The following is a 25,405-nucleotide window of genomic DNA, read 5'->3' on the forward strand; positions in this document are numbered from 1 at the left end:
GATTGAAGTATATGTCAATATCAATATGTAAATAATTTGCGTACCCTTGTCTTCGTATATACATTTGGGATGTTGCCTGATCAAATATTCAATCGTTGTATTTCTAGTTGTCAGTAACATCTGCCTTGGTCTGCATCGGTATTTGATATTAACAAATTATCACAAATATCCTATAAATATACTAAAGACTAGATCCAAATATTCTTGTATCAAGTCTAGTCTTTAGACCACTGAGACTATTTTTCCAATCAACTGATATCTATGAAAAATATGATCCACTTGGAAATTTTTACCTGCGAATATTTTTCTACATGGTCATCAAGATTTGCAATTTTACTTCAATGAAATGAATTTTTTATTCATTAACGAACGCTGTAATTTGAAATGAAAATGACAGCTGTTGCCTCAAATTCCCGAACAAAAGTATTTGTATGCAAATGACTTTTATTCGTGATCTAATTCGTAAATTTGGTTATAATCATGCACCACAAATTACACGCTTCGTTATGTTGTCATTCTTCGTACCCGCGAAGATTCCCCGAACATTTCGCAAAAGTGCACGTTTAAATCTATCGACGATATTCACAATTGTGTAAAATTTCTTCTACTACGTCGTCTTCTTTTTCTTCACGAAATGTTCGAGCGACAAATTACACATGACAACGCAGTGAAAGGAAAATTTCTATCTATTATCCGATAACTTTAATAAGACCCCCGAGGGGAGTGACCTGAAATAGGTGAGAAGAGGAGGGGAGTCAGCTGATACTGTTTAAAAGAAAAATGACTATGGAAGAATAATGACAGTTGATGGAGAAACGAGCCCAGTCAGTGTTTTGAATCCTCAGGGGTATTATTTAAGGGAGCAGTATAATTTTCTTTAATAAAAGAATAATTGAATCGAAATAAAAATGTTTCGGTGGTGCACAGATGGGCCTCTAATTCTTAAATAAGAATTAAGAAAGTCATTAATTAGATTAATTTATCTATGAAAAAAAAATTTGAAAAATTAAGGAAATGCCACCAGTTTGATCAAAAATATTATTTTTTGACCTCGTTCCTTTTTCTAATGTCAGTTAAAGAAAAACAAATAAATATCCAACATCTTGGGTCGATGGAAGCTCAGTTTTTCAGATCTTTTTTCCGTAATATATTCAAATCTCGAATCGATCGATCTGGTAACATGGAAAAATGTCGTTTCGATGAAAACTGCTTAAAAATTTCAACACACAATTCAATGCAAAGTCTTGTAGCATTGCAAATTTGTGAACTTTTGCTACAATTATTTCTGAATGAAAATGAAAAAATCCGAATCGTTGAGAAAGTGCAAGAAAGAAAGAAATTTCTAATTCGGGAATCAATTGACTCTCCCTTAAGTTGTCGGATAATAGTATCGTGTATTTGTCTATGAAAAATTGAACGTGGATCGATGGGACGCAGCTGACTCGCGCATGAAAATCGTAGCTGTTTGATGAAGGAGCTGATGGTATACTTACTCTTCCACTGGCGCGAATGTCGTGTTAATAATCGCGCTAAAGAGAACGAGCCTTTTAATTACTTTCAATCGAACGGAGTCGTTTCGATCGAATCCGCTAATAGGGATAAGAAAGTGTCAGGGTCGTTCACTTGTTGCTGACGCCAGCGGGACTCTTTTCGCCAGCTATTTTTACGCTAATTTCCCAAACGGTGCGTTCCTTCTAGTTGCGAAAATTACCAGAACTTCGTCCCCGACTACTTTATCCCGTTGCACTTTTAATTACCTTGACTGCGTGTGCGCGCGAGAGAGATATCGGATGATTTTTATTATTACTAGTTCGTCAGAAGGCAACGTTTGCAGATCCTTCTCCGATGTTTCTTTCACGAAACAAATGGTCGCGGTGGATCGAATATTATCTTCTACCATGTAGAATTTCTTTTGCGCGTCGAGGTGAAACGTCTGGGATTCTTCATGCTGTTCGAAAGTTTTTAATAGAACATCTTCATGAAAATCTTTTCGTACTTCGAAACGGAGAGCCTCGTTATAATTTTCTCGATGAAATTGTTCCAGCGAAACATCATTTCTAAGCTCTTCCGTAACTCTTTGTCGAACTTATTATTATATATTCACATTCAAACACGACTCGCGAGCGAAAAATAAACACTAGATGGGATAATAATTATTCCAAATTACACTCAGTTGCCATTCTTCAGTATATTTCGTAAAATTACTGGTTTCCTATCATTCGTATTCATTGGAATGGTATTTACAACGAATTTTCGTCCCGTAAAATTGAACAAATCCTTTTTTCCCGCTATTTTACACCAATGTTCTCTTAATTCCCTATTTCTACTCAAAAGGTATAGAAAAATTAACGAATACCTCGAAGAAAAATGATCGTCTGTTAGTTTCTCAATATATTGGTCCAATAGGTTTATAAAGGATAAAAATCCCGTGTATATTCTCCTTGGCAAATTCAATTACTCGCTCAAGTTACAACCCCGTGAAAAGTGAAGGAGAAAAGCGACAGAACTTATTCGCGTGCCTGATAACTTTGGTGTTTCCAAAGTTGGCAGCGTTGAAAGAGAATGGTATTCAGTTCGGGGATCGAAACAACTTCGTGTCGCGCTAGGTTGCACCCTATCAACGTCAAAGAAATCTGAATTTATTAATGCAATTTCGCGCCGGCGTATTCGCTAGATTCTCTCCGGTTCTCTTCCTCCTCCTCCTCCCCCCACCCCGCGATTTCTCATCACTGCCATTTCGGATTCCTTCTCGCGGGTTTTCATCTCCGCGAGGTCGAAGAGTTTCGGGCAAGATGGTCGTTCACGGATACAAGGGGAAACACACCGACGTGGAGATATGCACTCATCGTGCGGGAAACGAACAAGGAAAATCGAAGCTTGGAAGCGTGATCGCCTTATGGCTTTACAGCAACGGCGAGCCACGGGATCGAAGAGAGCCCGCGCGAAACCGAAGCCTCGTAAAGGCATTCGTTGCTCGTTCAATCGCGGCATCGATACGAAAGTTCACGGGATCCACGGGAGGGGAGCTCGTGAGAACGCGCGGGATCGTTCTTTGTGTTCGCCAGGACCACGAAAGTGACTTCTTAACGACTTCCATCAACATTCCTTTACGCGTCGACGACGAGCCGCGATCTCATGAATATCGCGCGCCCGAAACGAATACCGCGAAGAGTGCACATTTGCGCGGGAAACTGAGACCCGTTCTTTGCGCAAGCGATATTAGGCTGTCACAGAAGATAATGCATTTTAGACGTTTCACTGTGGAGTTACTTTCACACGGTACTGCACGGGAGGACATTTACGCGGGTTGATCACGCGTGGATACGATTAGGAAAATTGTAGAAAATAATTAAATTTTTGAATGGAATTAGTTACACGGCGTGTGTAAAATAACGTGCGAAATAAGTCTGAAACTTTTCTAGCAATTTTGTAATAGGTAGACGCTGAGGAAGTATTCGAAATATTAAATCGTCGAAGGGGGTAAGTTACAGTGTAGAATAATTTTCTACGGCTAAAAGGCAGGTGTGTATAAAATAATATACAAAAGAAGTCTGAAACTTTTCAAGCGACTTTAAAACAAGTAAATGGTAAAAATGATTTGAAATATTAAATCGTCGAAGGGGGTAAGTTACAGCAGAATAATTTTCTACGCAGGTTAAAAGGCAAGTGTGTATAAAATAATATACAAAAGAAGTCTGAAACTTTTCAAGCGACTTTGTAACAAGTAAATGGTAAAAATGATTTGAAATATTAAATCATCGAAGGGGGTAAGTTACAGTATAGAATAATTTTCTACGCAGGTTAAAAGGCAAGTGTGTATAAAATAATATACAAAAGAAGTCTGAAACTTTTCAAGCGACTTTGTAACAAGTAAATGGTAAAAATGATTTGAAATATTAAATCATCGAAGGGGGTAAGTTACGGTATAGAATAAGTTTCTACGCAGGCTAAAAGGTAGGAGTGTATAAAATAATATACAAAAGAAGTCTAAAATTTTTCAAGCGACTTTGTAACGGGTAAATGATAAAAAATGATTTGAAATATTAAATCGTCGAAGGGGGTAAGTTACAGCAGAATAATTTTCTGGGTAAGCTAAAAATAGATAAATGATATTAAAAATAGAAAAAAGAAATACGCAAAGGCAAATTTCAACTAATCGAATTAAAGAACTGTAATTCCATTGTATAAAAGATCCAAGTAATTATCTTTGCGGCGAATAAGGTTTCTATTTAGTTTCGGTAAATAAAAGAATTTGTATTTTAATAGTAATTTGATTCTACTGTACGTCTGCTGGAATAAAGTATATTAATTCGTTATACGAGTAGAACAAGATACGTGAAGTAAAACTTGACGCGCCTGTCATTCGGGAAATCTTGAATCAAACGAGTGCCATGTTATTGCTAAACACGTTTGATAACCTCTCACCGAGAGAAATGGAATGGTATTACTTTTAGTCTAATCCACTGTCCAATGCATTACGCTCGTGTCATCCGAAATGTCACTTAACATTGTTCTGAAAATTGCGAGCGAGGATGCAGAAATTATGCTTCCAAGCCTGTAGCATTCAGACTAGAATTATACGTCGAGAGGTATCGTTGTAGCTCATGTCATATCTCCACGCTGATACCCGCGTATGCTTGAAACTGACATCGAGGCGCGCAGTCTGTTAAAGCACGAAAATTGACATTCAATGAAGAACGGACTTTCGATAATTATAATCCATCAACGGTATTAGAACCAAGTCGGGCTCGATTTACAATGCAATTTCTTTAGAGAATACCACGTCGCGCGAAGAGCCTTCAACTATTGCGCAAAATTGATTTTAAAATTAACACATTAGAAAGGCACAAAGTGATATTTTGGTACGTATAAAATCACTCGCGGAACACTTGTTCGGAAGTGTCGACAGTCTCGATATTTTTTGAGTTTCTTAATCTCCATTTATTAGAGACAATTTGTAGAAACTTCTACTACTTTTGTGGAATACTGAAAATTTATTTTTGCCCCGACAAATATTCTGATTAATTGAAATATACTTTGAAAAATTTACGTTGATCGTGCTGAATTATATGGTAATAAATTCCATTCGAAAATCACCGCTTCGAAATATTTTCGTGTAAATTGAATTCATTTCGTCTGTTTAACGTGAAAGAAAAAATCGACGAATCCTTTCTGTCAAAGCTATCGCTTGTTTCACTCAGGGAATTGATATCGAAATTTATTTCCATGATAGTAAAACTTTAAAATGCCTTGGGTCAAAAACTTGGAATATTGTTATAACAATTGACCGATACTGATTACGATTATTTTTAAATACGACAAAATATTTTCTACTAGAATTTTTGCAACGTCTATAAGCGATTTATTAATTTAACATATATATGATCTTCTTTTAACCAGTTTTGAGTTAAAACAAATGGCACATATTAACTCAAACGAGCTGAGATTGTGCTCAAAAACCTCGGTGCTGCTTCCTACTGTGCAACCACATTCCTAAGTCACCTCTCTAATTACATTCGAGGTTGTTCAAATTAAATACTTTGTTATCCGATTCTGAGTAATTTGAAAATGCAAAAATGCATATTCGAAACTACTTGTCTAAATTTCACCTGCTAGTAATTTCATTCCTTTTCATGCCTGCAACAGCATAATCCCATTCAATGGAATACAAAGAGATTCGTAAATGAGCAAGGATTAACGTATATTACCATTGCTCTCGCGAACAAACGGAACTCCCGGATCCAATACGAGCAAAGCAGTCTCGAAGTGCATTAAAGTCAACGTTCTATTTTTGCGTTCTCGTTTGTGCAGTATTCTTTATCTTAATGTGGCTCGGTATGATTTTGACGTGCGCACATATTTTACCGGTAAAATGTCTGAACGAAAATACCTTTCTCGGTAAAACTTTCATATTCAAGAAAGAAAATTTAAAAATAGCTTCTACAATGAATCGCGACTAAGCGAATCGAACGTAGAGTCAATGCGTAGATTGTTTGGTATTTCAGAGCATAGTTTTTCGAAAATAATATTTTCATTTATTTTTTACAGTTTCGGACGTAAAAATTGTAACAAAATTATACAATATAATATAAAAATTATGAGAAACACGTACCATGAAAACATCCTCATAATTTTAATCGAAACTTACATTATCTTTTATTCTCTTTCTAACTTTCTATTTATATTACAACCAATCCTATCAGATATGTCCAGATATAAATTGGAAATTAGGAAAAAATGTAGGATAATCTAAATTGTGGTTAATATTGTCAATATGTTTTCTTTTTATATTTTTTTAATACGTGTTTCTTTTGATTTATATATTATGTAATATTATAGAATTACATACGTGTATGTTATAGCTTTTAGTTTGATTTATTCGAAAAGTGTCAGCAATGGACCGAAACGATGAGAAATAAATAAAATTCTTACTTTCGATAACACGTTCTCTTATTAACAAAGAATCTAAACATTGGCTCCACATTGTTTAAATATGTTGAGAATAGAAACAAACGTTCTAAACGTTCCTAGATTAAGTGAATTTAGATTGCACGATTTCAAGCCATAAGAATTACGAAATTAAGAATTTGCAGAGACTTACAAGTATCGGTGACAAACATTATGGAACATTATGGAAAAGATCGTAACGTCGTTAATTGGAAATGCGGAAACGCTGATGTGCACGACTATGCTTTAACGCTCAAGCCAATATCTATTAGAAACTTTGTGGAAACTTAATAGACGATGATCAGTATGCAGGCTTCGACTTTATCTATTTGCATGTATCGAGTGATTATGGTTGCATATTATAATTATACATATATTAATGTGAAAGGATCGCAATCAAAGGTTAATTATATTACATTAAAAAATATCTGGTTGAAACGAATCAAAAATTGATAGAAATTTCAAAACCTATTTTTAAATTTCTTCAAAGTTCTTAGAGTATTTATTGCATAGAATGAACATCACATTGGTAATACAAATACAATGTAAAGAGACATATGTTGTGACTAAAGCAAGGCTTTCTGTTTCGATGGGTGAAATTTTACTGTCTGTACTAGATGCACTATTTTTTAGTTTACTCTTTAGTGTACAGTTCTAGAAATTTTGTATGCTCGGTTTTGAGCTTGTGTTATAAATATGTATAATACAAATTGTAATTATTAATTCAATTACGAATGTAATTATTGTTATAATTATATAATTGTATCTATCCTAAAATTACACGTGGTAATTACATTCGTTATCGTCCTGTAATTATATCGAACAATTACAATTGGTATTGTTCTGCAACTACATATGTCAGTTACAATTGTAATTTTTTCCAGTAGCAATTTCATTTGAAAACTGCAGTTGCACTTGACAATTACAACCGTAATTATTGTCACTGGTAATTTCATTTAAAAATTACAATCGTAATTGTAGTCGATTACAAAAAATAATCTCTAACTGTAATTGCAACAATTGATTGTGTTCAACTCTCGTTGAACAGTGGGAGCGTCTGACCAAGCGTACACCCATTCTACTATCACTTACTATCACTGCATCGTAAGTCGAAGTTCATTTAGAATTTTGTAATTTACCAAGTAGAGATAGTACGTTACGTTACGACTTAAAATCGACTCTTAATAAAGTTATCTATAAAAGCGGATGCAGCAAATTTTATTATATCGAGAAACAACATCTTGAAACTTTCCTTGCGAAGATTAAAAGAGCATTTCGCCTATAATAAAAGCTTTACAAACACCCAATTATGGAACTTCTCGCGAACCTTTTCCATCATTTCGTACAATATATAAATTCCATATCTAATTTCGACTTAATTAACGACTTCGACACGCTTCTTCGAAGAAAAAATTTCCATTAGCGTTAACGATCGTTTCACCTCGACGCGCGAAAAGTCTTCGACCACCAATTGAAATTTATCAACTGTTATCATCGCGTTGATTAGTCTCCGGCGCTCAATCGTAAAAATTTGATGCGACACTCGCACCATAAAATCATACGGTCGCGTACACGACGATCTCGATATCTTACGACCTTCTTCGAGTAACTTGCGTTCGGAGAAACTCACCGAGGAGGTACCATTCCCCGTTCGTGATGAAATCCGACAAGTCGCCGCCCTTCTCTGAGTTGAGTACCAGATCGAGCTACCAAGGTCAAAGTTTGATTAAGACAGGCACGTATCTACTATTGGATCGATTCACTAGGAAGCAGACATACGTGCACATGCGACAGCTTCGTGTCTCTTTGGTTTCTACGCCACGAGATTACGCCTATGCATTCGCAAGTAACATAAATTACAACGGTGCACCCGTGTCGGGAGCGTTAACCCATAAATCGTGCAAGGGGAAGACTCTGGAGGGGGAGGGGATGTCACGAGGTGTGTCTTGTATGAGTGTCTGTTACATAAAAGGGAAAGCGAATTCGTAACGATCGATAGACAGAGCCTGGGATTTTCAGTTGTACCGATAATGGGACGAATGACGCCTTCCCTCGAACCTGCTCGAGTTGCAAGCGAGCGGGAATATGATGCGAGTCGTGTGACGTTTCGAAAACATCTTCGATTTTCTCTTCGTTTTCTTCAATAGTGGAAATATATATAGCTGTGCCAGAGAGGATTTAATTTGTATTTTCATTGATGCGATTTTAACAAAGACAAAGTAGATGAAATTTATCGAGGGACTCGTTTTATCTTATACTTCTTTGCTTGTAATTACTATCGATGGGAGACAATGGTTTTTGGCTATTTTGAGTGACTTACTTATCGTGTAACTTCCCAATGTTTCGTTATTATGTTATAATACAATACATTTTTTAGTTTTTTGGAAAGGTCCAAAAACTTGGTAACGAAACATCGAAGGTTTATACGATAAAATTATTGTTGGAACTAGATCAATAAAAATTATGTTCTAGCATTGTTATGTATTAACACTTACGAAAGAAATGACAAATTTTATTTCGTTGCATATCAAATTTTTAGTTGCCACTGTACTGTCCTATTTTCGTTTCCTTTTGCGACATTTTGCATCTGATTGTTGCATACATTTAAATGTCACAACATCAGATTCTAAATAATATTTGGTAGCTTTTCTGTTGTTTTCGTAACAACATTCAGCAACTCGTTAGAAAAGTAATTTGAAACTTTTCAGAAATGTAGTTTTAGCGATGTTGTTGAGTACTTTTCGTTTCGAATATGAAACGATCGTTGGGTCAAAAAATTCTTTCAAAGAAATTTCAAATTTGTATGTTATCGAGAATATCTTCGAAACTGTAAAATGTGTCGCAAAAAGTTTAATTCAGATTTTGATTTTCGATATCCTATAATATGAACACAACCCTCGATATAGAAAATTCGTTTCCATCGTATTGTAGGCTCAAAAATCATACAATGTTGAATGAAACTTATTTTCGAAATTTTTTACGATTTCGCAGATGTTTACGATAACATGAAATCTTACAATCTCTTCGAGCCTCTAGAGTTGTTTTATCGTCGAAAGAAAACGTTATGTTACTAACATCGCTCGAAATATAATTCAACAAAGTTTCAAATTTTTAAAAATTTTCAAATTACCGATCCTTCTTTGTTTGTAAGCAAATTTATGCAATAACTGTTGACTTTTGAGCAATTACTGTATTTCGTACAATGTATGAAGTATGATGGTAACACATTCGAGCACAAGCTACAATCAAATACTCATCCAGAATAAAATACAAAACATCTTGTTAAATATTAATCGATTTTTATTTCACTTTTTATTTTTCGTACGATCTCACATTTTTATCGCTCTCTTTCAAGCAAAGCTAAAACAGATTAAATATAAAAGTTTTATCTTCCTTCGATTTCAGTTACTGTTGTCGTGTACAATATTCATTTTGCTCGGGGATGTTTGGCAATATCCACGTGTTCCTGTAGAACGATAACGCGTAAGATTATTATTTTTGAAAAGAATTGGACTTTCCGCGGATCAACTACACTTATCTCGTTTAAAGAAAACTTCTACTTTTCCCTCTTTCACTTTCTTCTTACTTCTCCCCGACTCGTTATTGTTCGAGAGGCAAATTATAAGGAAAAATCTTCGAAAGATACTTGTTAGTCCGTTCTCAAATGCTTTTTAAACGGTTCCCTGATTTCTTTCAAGCAACGTACCGCCTCGCTTATCTGTTGCTCTTTGATCGAGAGCCAAACGAGCCGCGGTTTAGCGTTCTCGCTTTTATGACCGGCGTTTCTATCCCCGCGGCGTCCTTAACTGCGGTTTGGAATCACTCGAGATCTTGATGGTTTAAGTGATTCAACGTCGTGTTTTCCATAGTCACGGGAGTCCAAGACATTTTGTTTCTGTGCTTGAGAAACCGGTGTATAGTACGCAACACGAGTGGATAGGGACGATTGCTTCTATGAAACGCAAGTGAGACGGAGGAAATCGTTAGACACTTGAAGTGCACAATGCATACACATACGCGTTATGAGAGTCGACCCAGTATCTATCGCTTCATTGTGCCATTCACAGTCTTTTCGTCATGAGTGCTGTGCACATGGAGTGATTTGGACTAGTTTCCTCAGATTCGCATCCTAAATGATCAGAATCACTGGCGTTGTTGCATCCAAGTCGAAATACTATATTAGTAAATAGATGAAATGGTTCAAGTAGAAATAAATACTGTTCATGATCTGTCGAATCGAGACTCGTTAAAGTGATGAAAAGGAACGACCGATTGATGGTTAATTCGTTCGAAAGTTAACCTGGATTAATATTGCCCAATGAATAATGTCAACTGACGAAGAAGAATGTCCACGGTAGTACAATCACCAAAAAATGGCGTTGGGAAGACAATAATGGTTTTTGACAGAGTACTTTGCTGAAACTGTGTTGTCAAGAGAGTATATTCGATACGAGTGGGACTAAAATGATGTTGTTATTGCGTTTTTTAAGAGCTCGGTTGAGCTCACGTGCTGAGTTCGAAGGAAAACGTGTTCTTCGGATAAAACAATTAATACCTCAAATAAGTATGCCGAATATGTTCAGTTCCAACTTCGTGTGTCAAAAATTTCGTAGGAAGTATGCTAAAACAATGTCAGGCTATAATTAATCACAGTGTTTCGTATATTGAGTGATTCTAGAAACTTAACCTGACTTTAGTTTCGTTCCAACAAAGTATGAAACAAAATTATACAAGAAAATTTTGTACGGTTTAATGACCTTTATTATCTTATGATACAGGTCATTTTTCAAGTGCATCAGTACGCTTCAAAGCACAATTGCACTTGAAAAGAAATGAAATTACTGATTCTTCACATAAATTGTTCCTTTGAGTCCTTCTACTTTGAGTCTTACACATTTCTTTTACACGTATCCTGATACTTTTCATTACATTTAGTTACTCAACAATTAAGTTTCAGTATTTTTAAGAATTGTATTCTTTAATGTAATTATAGGTAAATATAATTATAGACATTTATTCATAATTTTAGTGATCACTTCTGTGTTACAATATTTATCAATTGTATTTAAAATACGATAAAAATAAATTATAATAGATCATTAAATTTAAACTTCATTGAATTGCTCTAGGATGACCTGGACAGACAGATAACTCTAGGAAGTTTTACGAAATGCTTGAAAAACATATTTCTCAAATAATTCTAAACAAATTAATCGATAAAATGCCAAAATTAACTCAAAGGTTAAAAACGTTTAAAATTTCTGTTTTTGACAGAATGAATATTTAACTTTGTTCTTGTATCATTATCAATGAAGACATTACGACAATTTTTATAATTGTTTCTATCTCGGTAAATCGAGCTACGATTAAACGTTAAAAAGCGGTGAAACTTGTTACCCCATTTGCATTCGTTTACGAATATTTCACAAATATTGAAGTGGTAGTTAACTTTTCACCGGCTCTATACACGCCGTTATTCCTGAGAGGATAATAGAGGTGGTACTATACCAAATTTTCCTTTACGATCTTTTTCCATTTTCACTTAAAGCTGTAACGAGGCCGGAGTTGCCGGAATCACCCTCTATATATTCAAACGATACTTATTTTGGATTAACCCTCGGAGAGATATCGACGTTACGCTATTGTGCGATGGATTGTGTTTCGAACGCAATGAAGTCCGACTTATCAGAAAGAGGACGAATTCAGCCAGTAGCTTCTCTTCTTCCCAGTGAAATTCAATAAACTCTTCGACAATTCGGAGGAAGGTCGCTCCGAAGGAGATATCTACGATCGCGGAGTCTCGCTGGCAGAAGTTCCATCATAGTTTTATCGAGTCGAAATTTTCCCGGGACGGATTGAATATTCTCATAGATTAGAACATTTAAACGTTCGATTTTCTTCGAGCTACCTGCGAGCTTCACCGTGAAAACGACTCCATTTTCACCGAACTGCGCGGAATCGAAACGATCGTCCCCCAAATCCAGGCGTTTCGTATTTGAAATATTTTTGAATTTCAACGAGAACGAACGAAAGTCGAGCGAGCGAAACATTTCGAAAAGAAAAAAAGAAAAAAAAAAAAAAAACAGGATACAGCGGGAATCTCGGTCCGAGGCGCGTGTTATTTATTTCACGCGTGAAAAGGACTCCTCCTTTTTCCGCCACGACCGTACTGGCTCTATATTATTATTTCTATTTCGCGTCGACTGACTTTCTCCTCTTTTTGCGATTGTCGAAGAGAACTGGAACTCGACTGCATTTTCGACCATGCAGAAGACTCAAAATTCGTCCGGAATGGACAGTCAACGGCTACGAAATTCAGTCTCGTGTAATTCATGGGGCGATGTATGTATAATTCATTAAAGTGTCTCGATTCCAGTATATATTCTTCTGGAATTTACAACTTAGTCTTTGACCGATGCATTGGGACTGATACGTCGAGAAGTGATTACGCGTACGCACGTTGATATTTATATTTGAATAGAATTTATTGAATAGAATCGAGAATTCTTGTCTCGATAAAAAAATTTCCAACAACGAATTTGAAACGAATAACGTTTTAAAAGTACTATTGGATGTTTGTTATTAACGTAGACATCATTGATACGTTGACTGATAAACCGAAGTAAAGCTTTCTCTAAATTTTTTCCAAATATACTCCTTATACGATATATTCATTTTAATCAATTTGCCGAAATGTTTCTACAGGGATTATACTTGCAAATAGAGATCAGTGAAATACTTATTTAGATAAAAATTTTGTCAGGAATGAAAGATAAATAACTTTCGATGGGTTATTTGTACATTAAAAATTACGATACGAATTGTACAATCGAATCATATTTCACGTCAAACGAGTACACATTTATCCGAACAAGTGTCGATAGGATAAAGATTGCAAATAAATAAGTGTATAAAGTTTTTATTCGTTATTCGTTATCACGGATAATATTATATACACACTTGACTCTTTGATAAATGTATTAGTGCGTTGGTAATTTTTCTGCAATGCAGGTGCTGGTGTCAGAGTGAAATTTAAAAAATCTTTTTAAATTTAGATTTTTACGTTTCGGTTCTATAGTTCATCCAACGAGACGAAATATCGAATACGACGACTGCACGTAATGAGTGTGTACAAAGAGAAAAGATTACAATTACTGGTTTTAACATTTTGATCAGGGAAAGCTATTTGTCTCACAACGTTCGTAGATATAAACTTATGTAGGTACATAGTTTTTATGTACTCAGGAAATTTTATCATATTTGCTCACATGTAGGTTGAACCTCCAGTAACCAATAGAGTTATCTAATCAAGATGATAAAACCTATAATTATTATCTATTTTATCATTGATGTTAATACTAAATAAACGTGAGAAAGGGTTCAAACCAAAGTTGCATCGTAAAAATTTGAGCTAAATTAAACAAAAATAAATCTGTTAGCAAATGCTGAACATATGTTTAAATTCTAGATCTGAAAATGTTAACCAATTAAAATTTTGAAACGTGAAATATTTTTTAAGGAAAATATATGAGCTATAACATTTGGAGTTTGACAAAACATTGTAACCGAATCGAAAAATAGTCGTGCTATTTTAATTGTTGATTTTAAGTGTAGATAACCAATAGTTGACGAAGTATTTAACAATAAAAAGAGTGAAAGTTGATTCATTCCTAATTTAAAAATCTCGAAGAATATAGTGTGTGTGTATGTGTGTTTGTGCATATGTATAGGTGAGCGAATGTAGTGGCTGCCATATAACACTACTTTGCAAAATGAAAATTGACAGAGGCAACCATTTTCGTTTTATAATATTTCTTAATAATGCGTGTCCAATAGACAACTCTGTACAAGGGTGTGTAAAAAATTTGTCGATAAATTTTAGTTACATTTTACAGATGCATCGTTACATTTTATAGATGTGTCGTTGAACTCGTGAAAAAAGTGACGTCAAAGGAAGATAAATCTTGTTATACCATTTAGATTTCTCTACTCGCACTGTTCGTTCTACACGTTTTCAAATATTTCAAATTTAACGTTTCAAACTTTATGTTTTTAATATCGATATACCTTGTTACGTAGCTTTATTTATCGATTACATCCATCGAAATAATAAAATTCCTCCTACCTCGACGATATTCGTACAGTTTTAATCGTGGACCTCTGTATCGATAAACTTACCACGTGTTGAATTTTCACCGAGATTTCAAAGAGGTTTTCATAAACGTCACTTGGCAACATTTCGCAGAACGATGCGCCTATCGATCCAATTGTCATTTTCAATTAGCAGTCTAGAAAGCGTAACGAGTCCGCGTCCACAGACTCTGGCTGTCTGAAATTTATTGGCCCATGCACGATTGACAATTAATCCTAAACCGGTGACAGGTGACTCGAACGCGATCTACGTCGTTCAACGTGCACGTTTTTGTCCTGATATGTCCGTCATATCAGACGACAAACTCCGTTTCCCGATATCATCGATTAACACAATTTCTCGCTAAAAAGGGAACAGTGAAAAACGACACCATACGTCTCACGACGTATATTGAAAATTAAATCGATAACATTCATAATACTTTCAACATCGTCCTCGTTCCACGACTGATAATTTCAACGCTAAATATGATCGTGTTTAACGATAATTGTCAAATCTCAGCCAGATTGTGAATAGTATCACCGATTTAGGACCAACAACGTGCACCCGAAACGCGATCAATGGGGAAGATATTCATCCAAGGACTTTTTACACAAACATATTCAAGGTGAACGAAAATGGGCCCCATAATCGAGCAGAAATTGACCCTTTGAACAACAATGAATCGAGAATACGGAATGAAATTCTTTTACCCAAGTCTTCATTTTGAGAAAGTCGATTTTGAATGTTCATTCAGTACGCGTGAAATTGTTTGCAATTTAATGTGTCTGTTAATCAGTGATTATTCCTACTTGTGTTGGTGTTCGTGAACATCGATGGTGGTTAATTTCCACTTCCAAGTTGCACAATGGAAACCGTCGATTCATTCGAAAACGAGACACGTGAAACGAGTTCAAACACGACTTCGTTTGGACTATTTGTAATTATACGTTGTTCGAATGATTTTTGAATAAACTTTCAACCACGTGTAATTAAAAATAGTCCGAACGAGATCGTGTTTGGACTCGTTTTCGTCGGAAAAACTTCACCAATTCATTGATTATACTCTCATAGTTGTACAATGAAAAATAGAAGTTTACATTTTTATAGTCGAAGCAAATTTGCAAAATAAATTAACCACTCGGTCGCGTTTATTATATATATTCTTTCAATGCACTCGCTGTGTATTAAATTACGACATTCGTCTGAGATCGTTGACCTTCATCGTTTTTTATAAATTCAGGAACAGTGAAAACTGTTATTCGAAAGTGGAAATTTCTCTATCCGTTTCTCGGGAATTTTGTTATTTTATAACTAATTAGACCCACTCCGAATCGATAATACTGTACCACCGTTTGTACTTAGAAACACTGACACAAGTAGTAGCAGTCAGCAATGGTCAGCCATGGCAGCCAAATTGTGTTGAACGGAACGTATGCCCGATAAATTTCGAAAATAATTTTTTTCGAAAACAAAGTCTCGTATAAAAACTTTCATTCGACATTTTCGATTCATTTTTGCAGCAGGATTCGCATCCTGTGCTCGTTAGTACCAACGGTTCTCATTCAGCCTCTGTATTCAGGAGTTGAAGAATGGAGCTCGATGGATGGACGATGGGGCATTTGCATTGTTAAATACGCGGGTTACATTATGAAGGGCTTGCTGATGAGGGCAATCGACCAGCACGCGTCACCGACGATAAATACATATATGTGCTCACATTCGTATTCGCATAGGGATTGCGAACATACGAATGTTGTTTAGCCGACTTAACTCGACGAGCAAACCTCGACAGTTTACGTGTTCGCTAACAGAGTACTCGAAAACGATTATATCGGCTGTGAACAATGAACATTCGTACCATCTGTACAACGCTATTCTCTGCACGAATTAAGACCATCGACAGGACTGAAAATCTTCTAATTAACACAAAAGATCGATCGAATTTCGATACTCTTTCGTAACTCGGTCGTGTAAAAATAATAGACACTCTGTTCTCCAATGTGATCTACGAAGCTCTAGGAATATTACGTCGATCATCTGTGTCGCGTAATTGTTCTCAACGATATAAAGTGACATTTCGATGGAACGATCCTACCGATCTTGCAACTCGAAGTTGCGATGTTCGCGCGATACACAGAAAGGTGGTGGTACATATTCGGTGCTGAGAGCCAGCTATGTAGGTCCAGGGAACGCATGCATCTACGTATCGCAAACACATGTATGCACATCGATCGAGTATTTACACGTGTAGGTGCGTTACAGACGCACATATGTGTACACACACAGCATGCGACACACACGTCGTACATTTATATTTGTTCGCTTAATCACGAACGGATGTTGATTCTTTGTGATGTAAAGCGGTTGACGGAGGGTATTGGGCGGGCGGAAATGACGTATGGGGTCCAATAAGAATTACGGTGTTCGTGTGACTCGGTGTACGGTAAGAAGTTCTGCCCCATTCTTTTCCCATTTCTCTGCGTTCCGAGGAGACGGTCGATTAAAGCGAGGGGACAGGGGGCGTAATATGCGAAACAGTGATCAATGATACGTGTTCGGACTGTACTCTCTCAATCGAGTTTCGCAATGGCAATTGATCAAAGAGTCGAGAGAAATCGACTGTTTTTCCGCGCGTTTAAAGGGGCAGTCTGATATTTTCGACCGAAATTGAGGGTTCTTTGTCATTTCTTTACTCGAGAAGGAATAATCGGATCGCTATGAAGATCAATAGTCGCGTACTTTATTTTACCGAAATAATTTCGTGTTCTCGTTTCTCTTAATTCGAAATACAACCGAAAAGAAATTGTTCCAATGGTGCGCGAGATTTGCGGTAAATCCAGTAGACAAAATATGATGGTTATTAATTTGGAGCAGTTCGTTTATCGAGTGGATTATAATGAAGCTAAAATTTCAAAAATTAAAAATATTGTAACACTTCTATCGAAAATGTCCACGTTTTTCGCTCTTTTCCTTTTTTTTCAAGTCGGTTAAAAAATGGAAATATTCAACATTTCGGGCCGGTGGTGGTTCATTCTTTGAATATATATTTTTTCAATAATGTATTCAAACGTCAGGACGACTGAATAAATTTTGAGATATCGTATATAAATGGCTTTAATACAGAAGAGTTCGAAGTTCTGTGGCATATTGAACATTTTTTATATTTCGCTACAATATTTTCAGGACGATATTTCCAATACTTGAATCTTTATGAAAAAATAAAGAAAAACACGTTTCTTTTACCTGAAATTTCGAGATTGCCATTAACAAGGTTTTTCTTGTGCTTCAAACATTAAGTATAATGTTGAATGAAGTATTGAATGAAAAACATGTTGAATAAAAAATCTGTTTCTGAACTATATTATCGCAAGTTTAATAGTACATGCAAACAGATCTTATTCCTTTTCCACGAGGAGTTGCACAAACATTCATTTTCCTTTATTTTTATTAGTTTCTGGATGTACGAGGCGAACCATATGACTAGTTTGCATTAAATTTTTTTTATTACGTTTGACACGGTCCGAAAGGTTCTTGTCATTTTTTAAATATTAATGATATCATATTTTTGTATACTTGTTTCGTGTAAATTTTCAAGATAACCTTCAACTTTTTCACGTACAACCTTTACATTCTTCGTTTATAATTTAACAGGCATAGCCACGTAATCAAAAAACTGTAAAAACATGAACTTCGAACGATCTATGAACGACAATATAAATATAAATAAAGGATCTGTACCCTTTCTCGAAAGCAACCACGAATAGAAACATTTATTTACCGAGTGCCCGACAAACTCATAATTTAACACGTGTATCAAATTTTCCAAATTTCACACGTGATCAAATTTCAATATTAGTTTCACCAAGAAACGTAATTTCGTAACAGAAAATCTCACTCCGTGTTTCCGATTATATTTTTGCACGTAAAATCACGTTTACGTGGTTTTATTTCTACAACACGTTTCGTAGATCTACGAACATACAACGACGAAAGAAAATTCGTGTTCGAGTCGCGCCTCGTACAAAGTGAATAAATTTCTTAAACGCGTTGCATTTACCGAGCTCGAGAAACAATGGACGCAGGCACGTGGATATTTCTCGGCCGATTGCTCGTAATCAAAAGGTGAGATTCAATTTCTCGAAATTAGATACCATCGTCGCGTTCGTCGCTTCGAATTTTCGATACCCGGGAACAAAGCCACGAACTCGTCGAATCGTTAGTTAATCAGCACGAGACAAGTCGGGTGCTAATTACCATTACATTAATTGGTATGCGACTGGTCGAGAAAACGCGGGTAAAATATAATTTGTCGAGGTCTCTCGTCGCTTTCGAGTAACGACGCGGAACGAAAAAGAGAACAGGGGCGAAGAAAAGAGCGGAAAAAACCACTGCCATTGCGAGTCAACACGTAAAACACAGGTAACGGTGCCATTGTCGGCACCGATCTCTATAGAGAATTGCACATTTTTCCCCTTTTACAGTTCGCGATTCTTTCGTCCGAAACTCACACACGGGAAGAAAGTCGGCCGATTTCGACGTCCATCTTTATCCGGATAGAACGACCCCCGTCGCTCCACGCGTCTGGTTTCACGAAAATTGCACTTTTTTTTCTTCTTTTTTTTTTTCATTCATCGATGTTCGAACGACGCGCTTTAATCCGAGCGACGAAAGCATCTCGTGCAGTTCGATCGCTCGTACGTTCGAAAGTAATTCGGTGCTATCCTGATCGATAGACCGGATATTCTATACACAATTTACAATTTACACAAATATGAGAAACGTATGGAAACTGTACGCAAAATACGTGCACTTGAGCAGAACTGAATAGAAACTATTATCATGTTCCCGTTTGTGAAATATATTCTTCGTACGTTTCCCGTATATGATTCTCATACGAGTGTATACCATAAATGGGTAACAATCGGTAATGTACCGATCATTCTTACTAAACTATTCCAGGGTTCTTCGCGCGAGTATACGGAGGAATTTACAGTAATTCGCGCTTTCAAGCATCACCGCGCTCGATAACGGGGTAGGTAATGATTCTCACTTGGAACCGAGTTTGAGAAAATCGCTCAGAATGGGTGGACATAAACGGGGGTGAACTCGCTGCGAAAGTTGTTACTTGTAAGCGGAAATTACTGTATCTTCCGCGTTTCGATCAACCGTGTCGAATTCAACGCGAAGGGAAACGCGAATAGCACGATGATGTCAGAAACAGGGAATTTTCGACACTCGGTTTTTTGTATCAATTTCTCGAGATCGACACTTAAAGTCTAGGGTGAAGACAATGCTTGATGTATTATAGAGAGAGGTCGGTAGGTTTTTGGAACGCGGTCCTACACGAGTGCCCTGTTTCGTGCATCGAGCCAAAGTATTGTTCCCCTTTTCTTCTTTGGTTTCTTTTTTCTTTTTCTCTTTCTTTTTTCTTTCAATTACGTGTCACCGACGCCTTTCTTTCCTTCCTTTTCTCTACTAACTCGTGCTCGACTGCAACGAGGTGCACGCAAGTAAGAGCGCATTCGAACGGAATGAATTTGCTTCGCACACACGAGTAAGTTGGTAAGCTCAAGGTATACTTGTTTCTCGTGTTCTTGGACTTTCTACGGGAATAGAAGTTGTTAAGTAGATCGTCGTATTATTTATCAAAGTTAGAAACTTTGATCGTTAGTGGGAGAATTTTGATTCTATTATATATTAGTAAATAGTCGTACTTTGAAATGCACCTTCTAACGCGATCAATCTGCAAGTAGTGCTTCGCTGTGTGACATTTAAAATAATAATTTCTTGTATCTTTCTTTGCTTCTAACATTGCAATCTGATGTATTTCTCTTAGGATTTGAAAGTAATACTTGGTAATAATTTTCTTCGTTAATTCAAGGTTTTGACCATTCTGCTGGCGCTCTTCAGAAATAAAATGTATATAGAGCGAATAATTTCTAAGCATCTAAAAGATTATTATTTATTTAACTCTGCACGAATAAAATATTGTTAAACGTATGAATAGTATATCAAAATGAAATTTATGTCCGGGGGAATCGGTGTCGTCCCAAATAACGAAGAGTTTTATGTAGTAATAATTATTTTGAACACATTGCAGAAATCAAGAGAAACTTGGTTGCTTTTAACAAAAAAGTATAAAGGAATATGAAAATCAATATGTATAAATTATTTAACTCTGTTTTTGAAATTTTCCTTCGAACTATAGTTGCCATGTATGGATATCTTACTGAACTTACGATTTTCATAAATTTTAATTTACAGACAACACGTATGCATTGTACGCAATGTCCTTTTACGTTTTCATTAAGTAATTGCTACAATAGAAATCCTTCATTAGATTGTTTGACACCAATGCTTTCGATCATAATTTGCTTTTTTTTATTATAGTATTTACACGATTAACAATATTTCATTCACACGTAATTAAATAGAACATAACGAAATGATTTTTAGATATTTAGAAATTAATAGAGTTCATGTTCTTCAAGTGAGCGACCAAAATGGACAAATAGTTAATAAAGAAACTTATTATTACTGCAAAAATTCCTCTTAAAAGTAAAAAGTATATATAATTTCTACATTGTTCATTCGAATAAAATACCGCATAAAAGGAATAGTTCGTATTAGATTAATCTTCAGCAATATTTAAGAAGTATAATCAATGGCTTGTGTCTTGATTTAGGCTTCGAAGCAAAAGACTTTTCAAAATTTCATACTGATTCTTCGACTCGTATTTTTATCGCAAATTGGTTGAAAAGAATATTTCATTATTGTATAATACACCGTCAATACGTACATTGTAAAATTTCGTAACTGTTAAATACGAAAAATAGTAAAATATTTATATCATTTCGCAAGTGGAAATATAAAGAATACTTTTCAAGAATCAATTCTATCAGTTTCTACATTTCTCATTCTGTTTTCTGATCCTTTCTTTTAGAACGAATTTGTAAATTCTAAAAATTATTTTAAACCCTCGAAACTGCCATATTCGTTCTGTTTATTTACCTTTTTATCAATTTTACGATATCACCGGTACAAAATTTAAGAGTTGATAAATCTCGTTTAAAAAAATTAAAGCTTCGATAACTGTAGAACAATCGATATCTTGATAGTTGAGTGTATCAACAATTGTGTATCATAGTAATTAAATCCTAAATTAGACAGAAACCTAGAAAAGGGTAATATGTCAGCAATTCCCTTCTATATATTTTATTATCAGTTACTGGTAAGGGCAATAATTGCAAAAGATTCTCACTCTGCCTAAATTTAACATCTAACTCCTTGGTACATCCTTGATGAATGATACCATTCACAATTGAGGATCTTGTCTAGCCACAAATTCGTCTAGATCATCGTAACCACAAATTTCGTATATCAGCCCAAGTTCGTCTTATCAATCGTAATATATTGTGCAATCCGCAGTACCTGCACTTATCTAACAAACACATGACTAGTAAATTACAAGTCTAAATTGAAAAGTATGTAAAACCTTTACCTCCTGGAGGTGTGTATAATAAGCCCGTCTCGATTGAATTCCATCAACTCGAAGCATCGCTACCGCGGTCTATTTACACTTCGTGTAAACTTAACGAAACGAGACCGTAACGCCAAGCTCCCCCTCGTATTTTTCGCGTCAAAATCGCTAATTTACTCTCGCCCTATAATTAGCCGCGCAATCAACGCACGCAAAGTGCGCCAAAGTCGGTCAAACGGATCACCGGCGTCGCGGATAAAATGGACCCCGGATGGGGCAACTTTTCAGGTCATGTTGAGAGCAGGGCTCACAGGTGACGAACTAGCGAATCACCGGGAATAAGGACACGCGAAAAGGACGAAACGGGCCGACACATGGCCGCATCGTCGAAACGGGGAAAGAATGGGCTGCAACGCCGACCCGTGATATCTGGAGATGCGGTCGCGCTGGCAGGAACACGCGTGCAACAGGTGCAAGTTAGGTATCGAGTGCCTCGCTTATTTCACGGTGGTTCGGTCGCCGGTGGTAGAAAAATTTCATCAGGGGGACCTGTGAATGTTTGCCACAGACTCTACGTGCGGGATCAAAGCGGCCTGTAACGGAGTACGTCCGCGAGATGTTCAAGATCCATTTTCACGAACCTTCGCACGTTTCGAGGGCACGCAAAATTCATAGATGAATAGCTCTTTCATTGATACTCGACACGTTTTCTCGTGTAAACATTATTTAATTGTAAGCAAAGTTTAATAGGTAAATAATTCTTCTATGAATGTAGGATAAATTACTAGGTGGATTGTTGTTTTATTAGTATTGGATGCGTTTTCTTGTGTAAACATTATTTAATAGTAAGCAAAATTTAATAGGTAAATAATTCTTCTATGAATGTAGGATAAATTACTAGGTGGATTGTTGTTTTATTGGTATTGGATGCGTTTTCTCGTGTAAACATTATTTAATGGTAAACAAAGTTTAATAGGTAAATAATTCTTCTATGAATGTAGGATAAATTACTAGGTGGATTGTTGTTTTATTGGTATTGGATGCGTTTTCTCGTGTAAACATTATTTAATGGTAAACAAAGTTTAATAGGTAAATGATTCTTCTATGAATGTAGGATAAATTACTAGGTGGATTGTTGTTTTATTGGTATTGGATGCGTTTTCTCGTGTAAACATTATTTAATGGTAAACAAAGTTTAATAGGTAAATGATTCTTCTATGAATGTAGGATAAATTACTAGGTGGATTGTTGTTTTATTGGTATTGGATGCGTTTTCTCGTGTAAACATTATTTAATGGTAAACAAAGTTTAATAGGTAAATGATTCTTCTATGAATGTAGGATAAATTACTAGGTGGATTGTTGTTTTATTGGTATTGGATGCGTTTTCTCGTGTAAACATTATTTAATGGTAAGCAAAGTTTAATAGGTAAATTATTCTTCTATGAATGTAGGATAAATTACTAGGTGGATTGTTGTTTTATTGGTATTGGATGCGTTTTCTCGTGTAAACATTATTTAATGGTAAACAAAGTTTAATAGGTAAATGATTCTTCTATGAATGTAGGATAAATTACTAGATGGATCGTTGTTTTATTGGTATTGGATGCATTTTCTTGTGTAAACATTATTTAATAGTAAGCAAAATTTAATAGGTAAATAATTCTTCTATGAATGTAGGATAAATTACTAGGTGGATTGTTGTTTTATTGGTATTGGATGCGTTTTCTTGTGTAAACATTATTTAATAGTAAGCAAAGTTTAATAGGTAAATAATTCTTCTATGAATATAGAATGAATGTTTGATACTTAATAGTAAGGAAAATTTAATAGATAAATAATTCTTCTATGAATATAGGATAAATGTTTTGATACTACTTAATAGTAAACAAAATTTAGAAGTGGATAATTTTGACATTAGCGCAGGATGAGTATTTTGATACTATTTAATGTTAAACAAAATTTGTAGGAAGATAGTTCTTCTGTCAATATTGAACAAGTATTCTGATACTATTTTGTTCTATATAATACTGTGTTCATAATAAATAAAATAGAGAAATGGATAGTAAATCAATATTGAAAAAGCATAATGGTAGTTTTTAATAATATCGACTGGGAGGAAGGCAAAGGGAATAATTAACACTTGAACACATTATGCTCTTTCATAAATCAAAAGAGTCATCACAACATTTGAAAGTTGTAACTAATTCAGATACTGTTATGGAATGAATTAGTCAAAAACGTTTACAAAGAAATGCTCATCTGCTATTGTGATTAATCTTCAGAATAATAAAATACAGGAAAACAGTAGTCCATGCGCCTGTTGTGACATCATTTATTATTAAAATTGGTGTTTCTATATTAATTCGTTTTAAGGCATATTTATCAAGTATTCGTTACTTATTGACACGTAGAGTGTCAAGCTATTAAATAAATTCTAACAAAGTTAAAACAAGTTGCCAATAATCAACAACAGTTGATGATTATAAATATACATATGATTAAAAAAAAACAATGAACTCGAAAAATAAACAGAACAATATTTCACAATACAACTTTCTCGAATTTTACTTTGCATTTTTACTTTGAAATTTATTTTGCAATACATTTTTAAATGTTTTTTTTCTCAAATGCGTACTGTCGTTTAATTTTTAAAAGAAATTGCCCAGCGCGAATATTTCTATAAATTTAAAAAACCGTTTCAGAACTAGCCAGGCGTATAGACACTCGAGCATAAAGAGCAAGCTGCTAAAGTTTCTAAAGAACAGCCCACTCTAAAGTTTCAGTTTTTAAACGTATGTCGTTAGACCAGCTGAAATATCTCACGATAGCACAATAATTTTTAAAATAACGTCAGAACGAAACTTTGGGTTAATACCTTTACGGGCTAAAGGCGAGTACTTGTTGATTAAAAAAATATGGGTCTCGTAACATTGCTCCCCTTAAAAATGTGCGAAGGTTCGTAAAAATTGACTTTGAGTATTTGCGTTCTTTGCAAATTGAAATCGAGGTTGAAAGCGTTCTAAAATCGATTTTATGGAAATTTTAAGATACAAATAAAATATTATTAGTAGAAGGAAATAATATGTCTACCATATAATTGAACAGTTATTAATTATATTTTCTTGTTTTCAAAGTACTCAAGACAGTAATAGTAATTAGAAATTTATTTCTGGAATGTAAGATTATTGATATGAAAAATATATTTTGAATCTTTGTAATTAGTAAAGGTATTATGAAAATCTACTAAATTATTAATTTATCAGCTTTTACAGAAACAGAATTTTCATACTGTTACAAAGCTGTTGCTTTTTCCTTTACCTTTTAATCTGGATATTATATTTT

At 35.2% G+C, this 25,405-nt stretch overlaps 1 protein-coding gene across 2 annotated transcripts in view; it reads right to left on the reverse strand.

Annotated features, from left to right (window-relative positions):
• Positions 1 to 25,405, reverse strand: part of Nachralpha6 (nicotinic acetylcholine receptor alpha6) — a 587,525-nt gene that overhangs the window by 199,740 nt on the left and 362,380 nt on the right. For both annotated transcript variants that reach the window (XM_076321147.1, XM_076321146.1), the window contains exon 7: positions 8,078 to 8,153. In XM_076321147.1, the coding sequence (XP_076177262.1) occupies positions 8,078 to 8,153 (76 nt within the window). The remainder of the gene's footprint in view (positions 1 to 8,077; positions 8,154 to 25,405) is intronic.

Source organism: Ptiloglossa arizonensis, chromosome 9 (assembly GCF_051014685.1).
Source record: "Ptiloglossa arizonensis isolate GNS036 chromosome 9, iyPtiAriz1_principal, whole genome shotgun sequence".
NCBI classification, from domain to species: domain Eukaryota; kingdom Metazoa; phylum Arthropoda; class Insecta; order Hymenoptera; family Colletidae; genus Ptiloglossa; species Ptiloglossa arizonensis.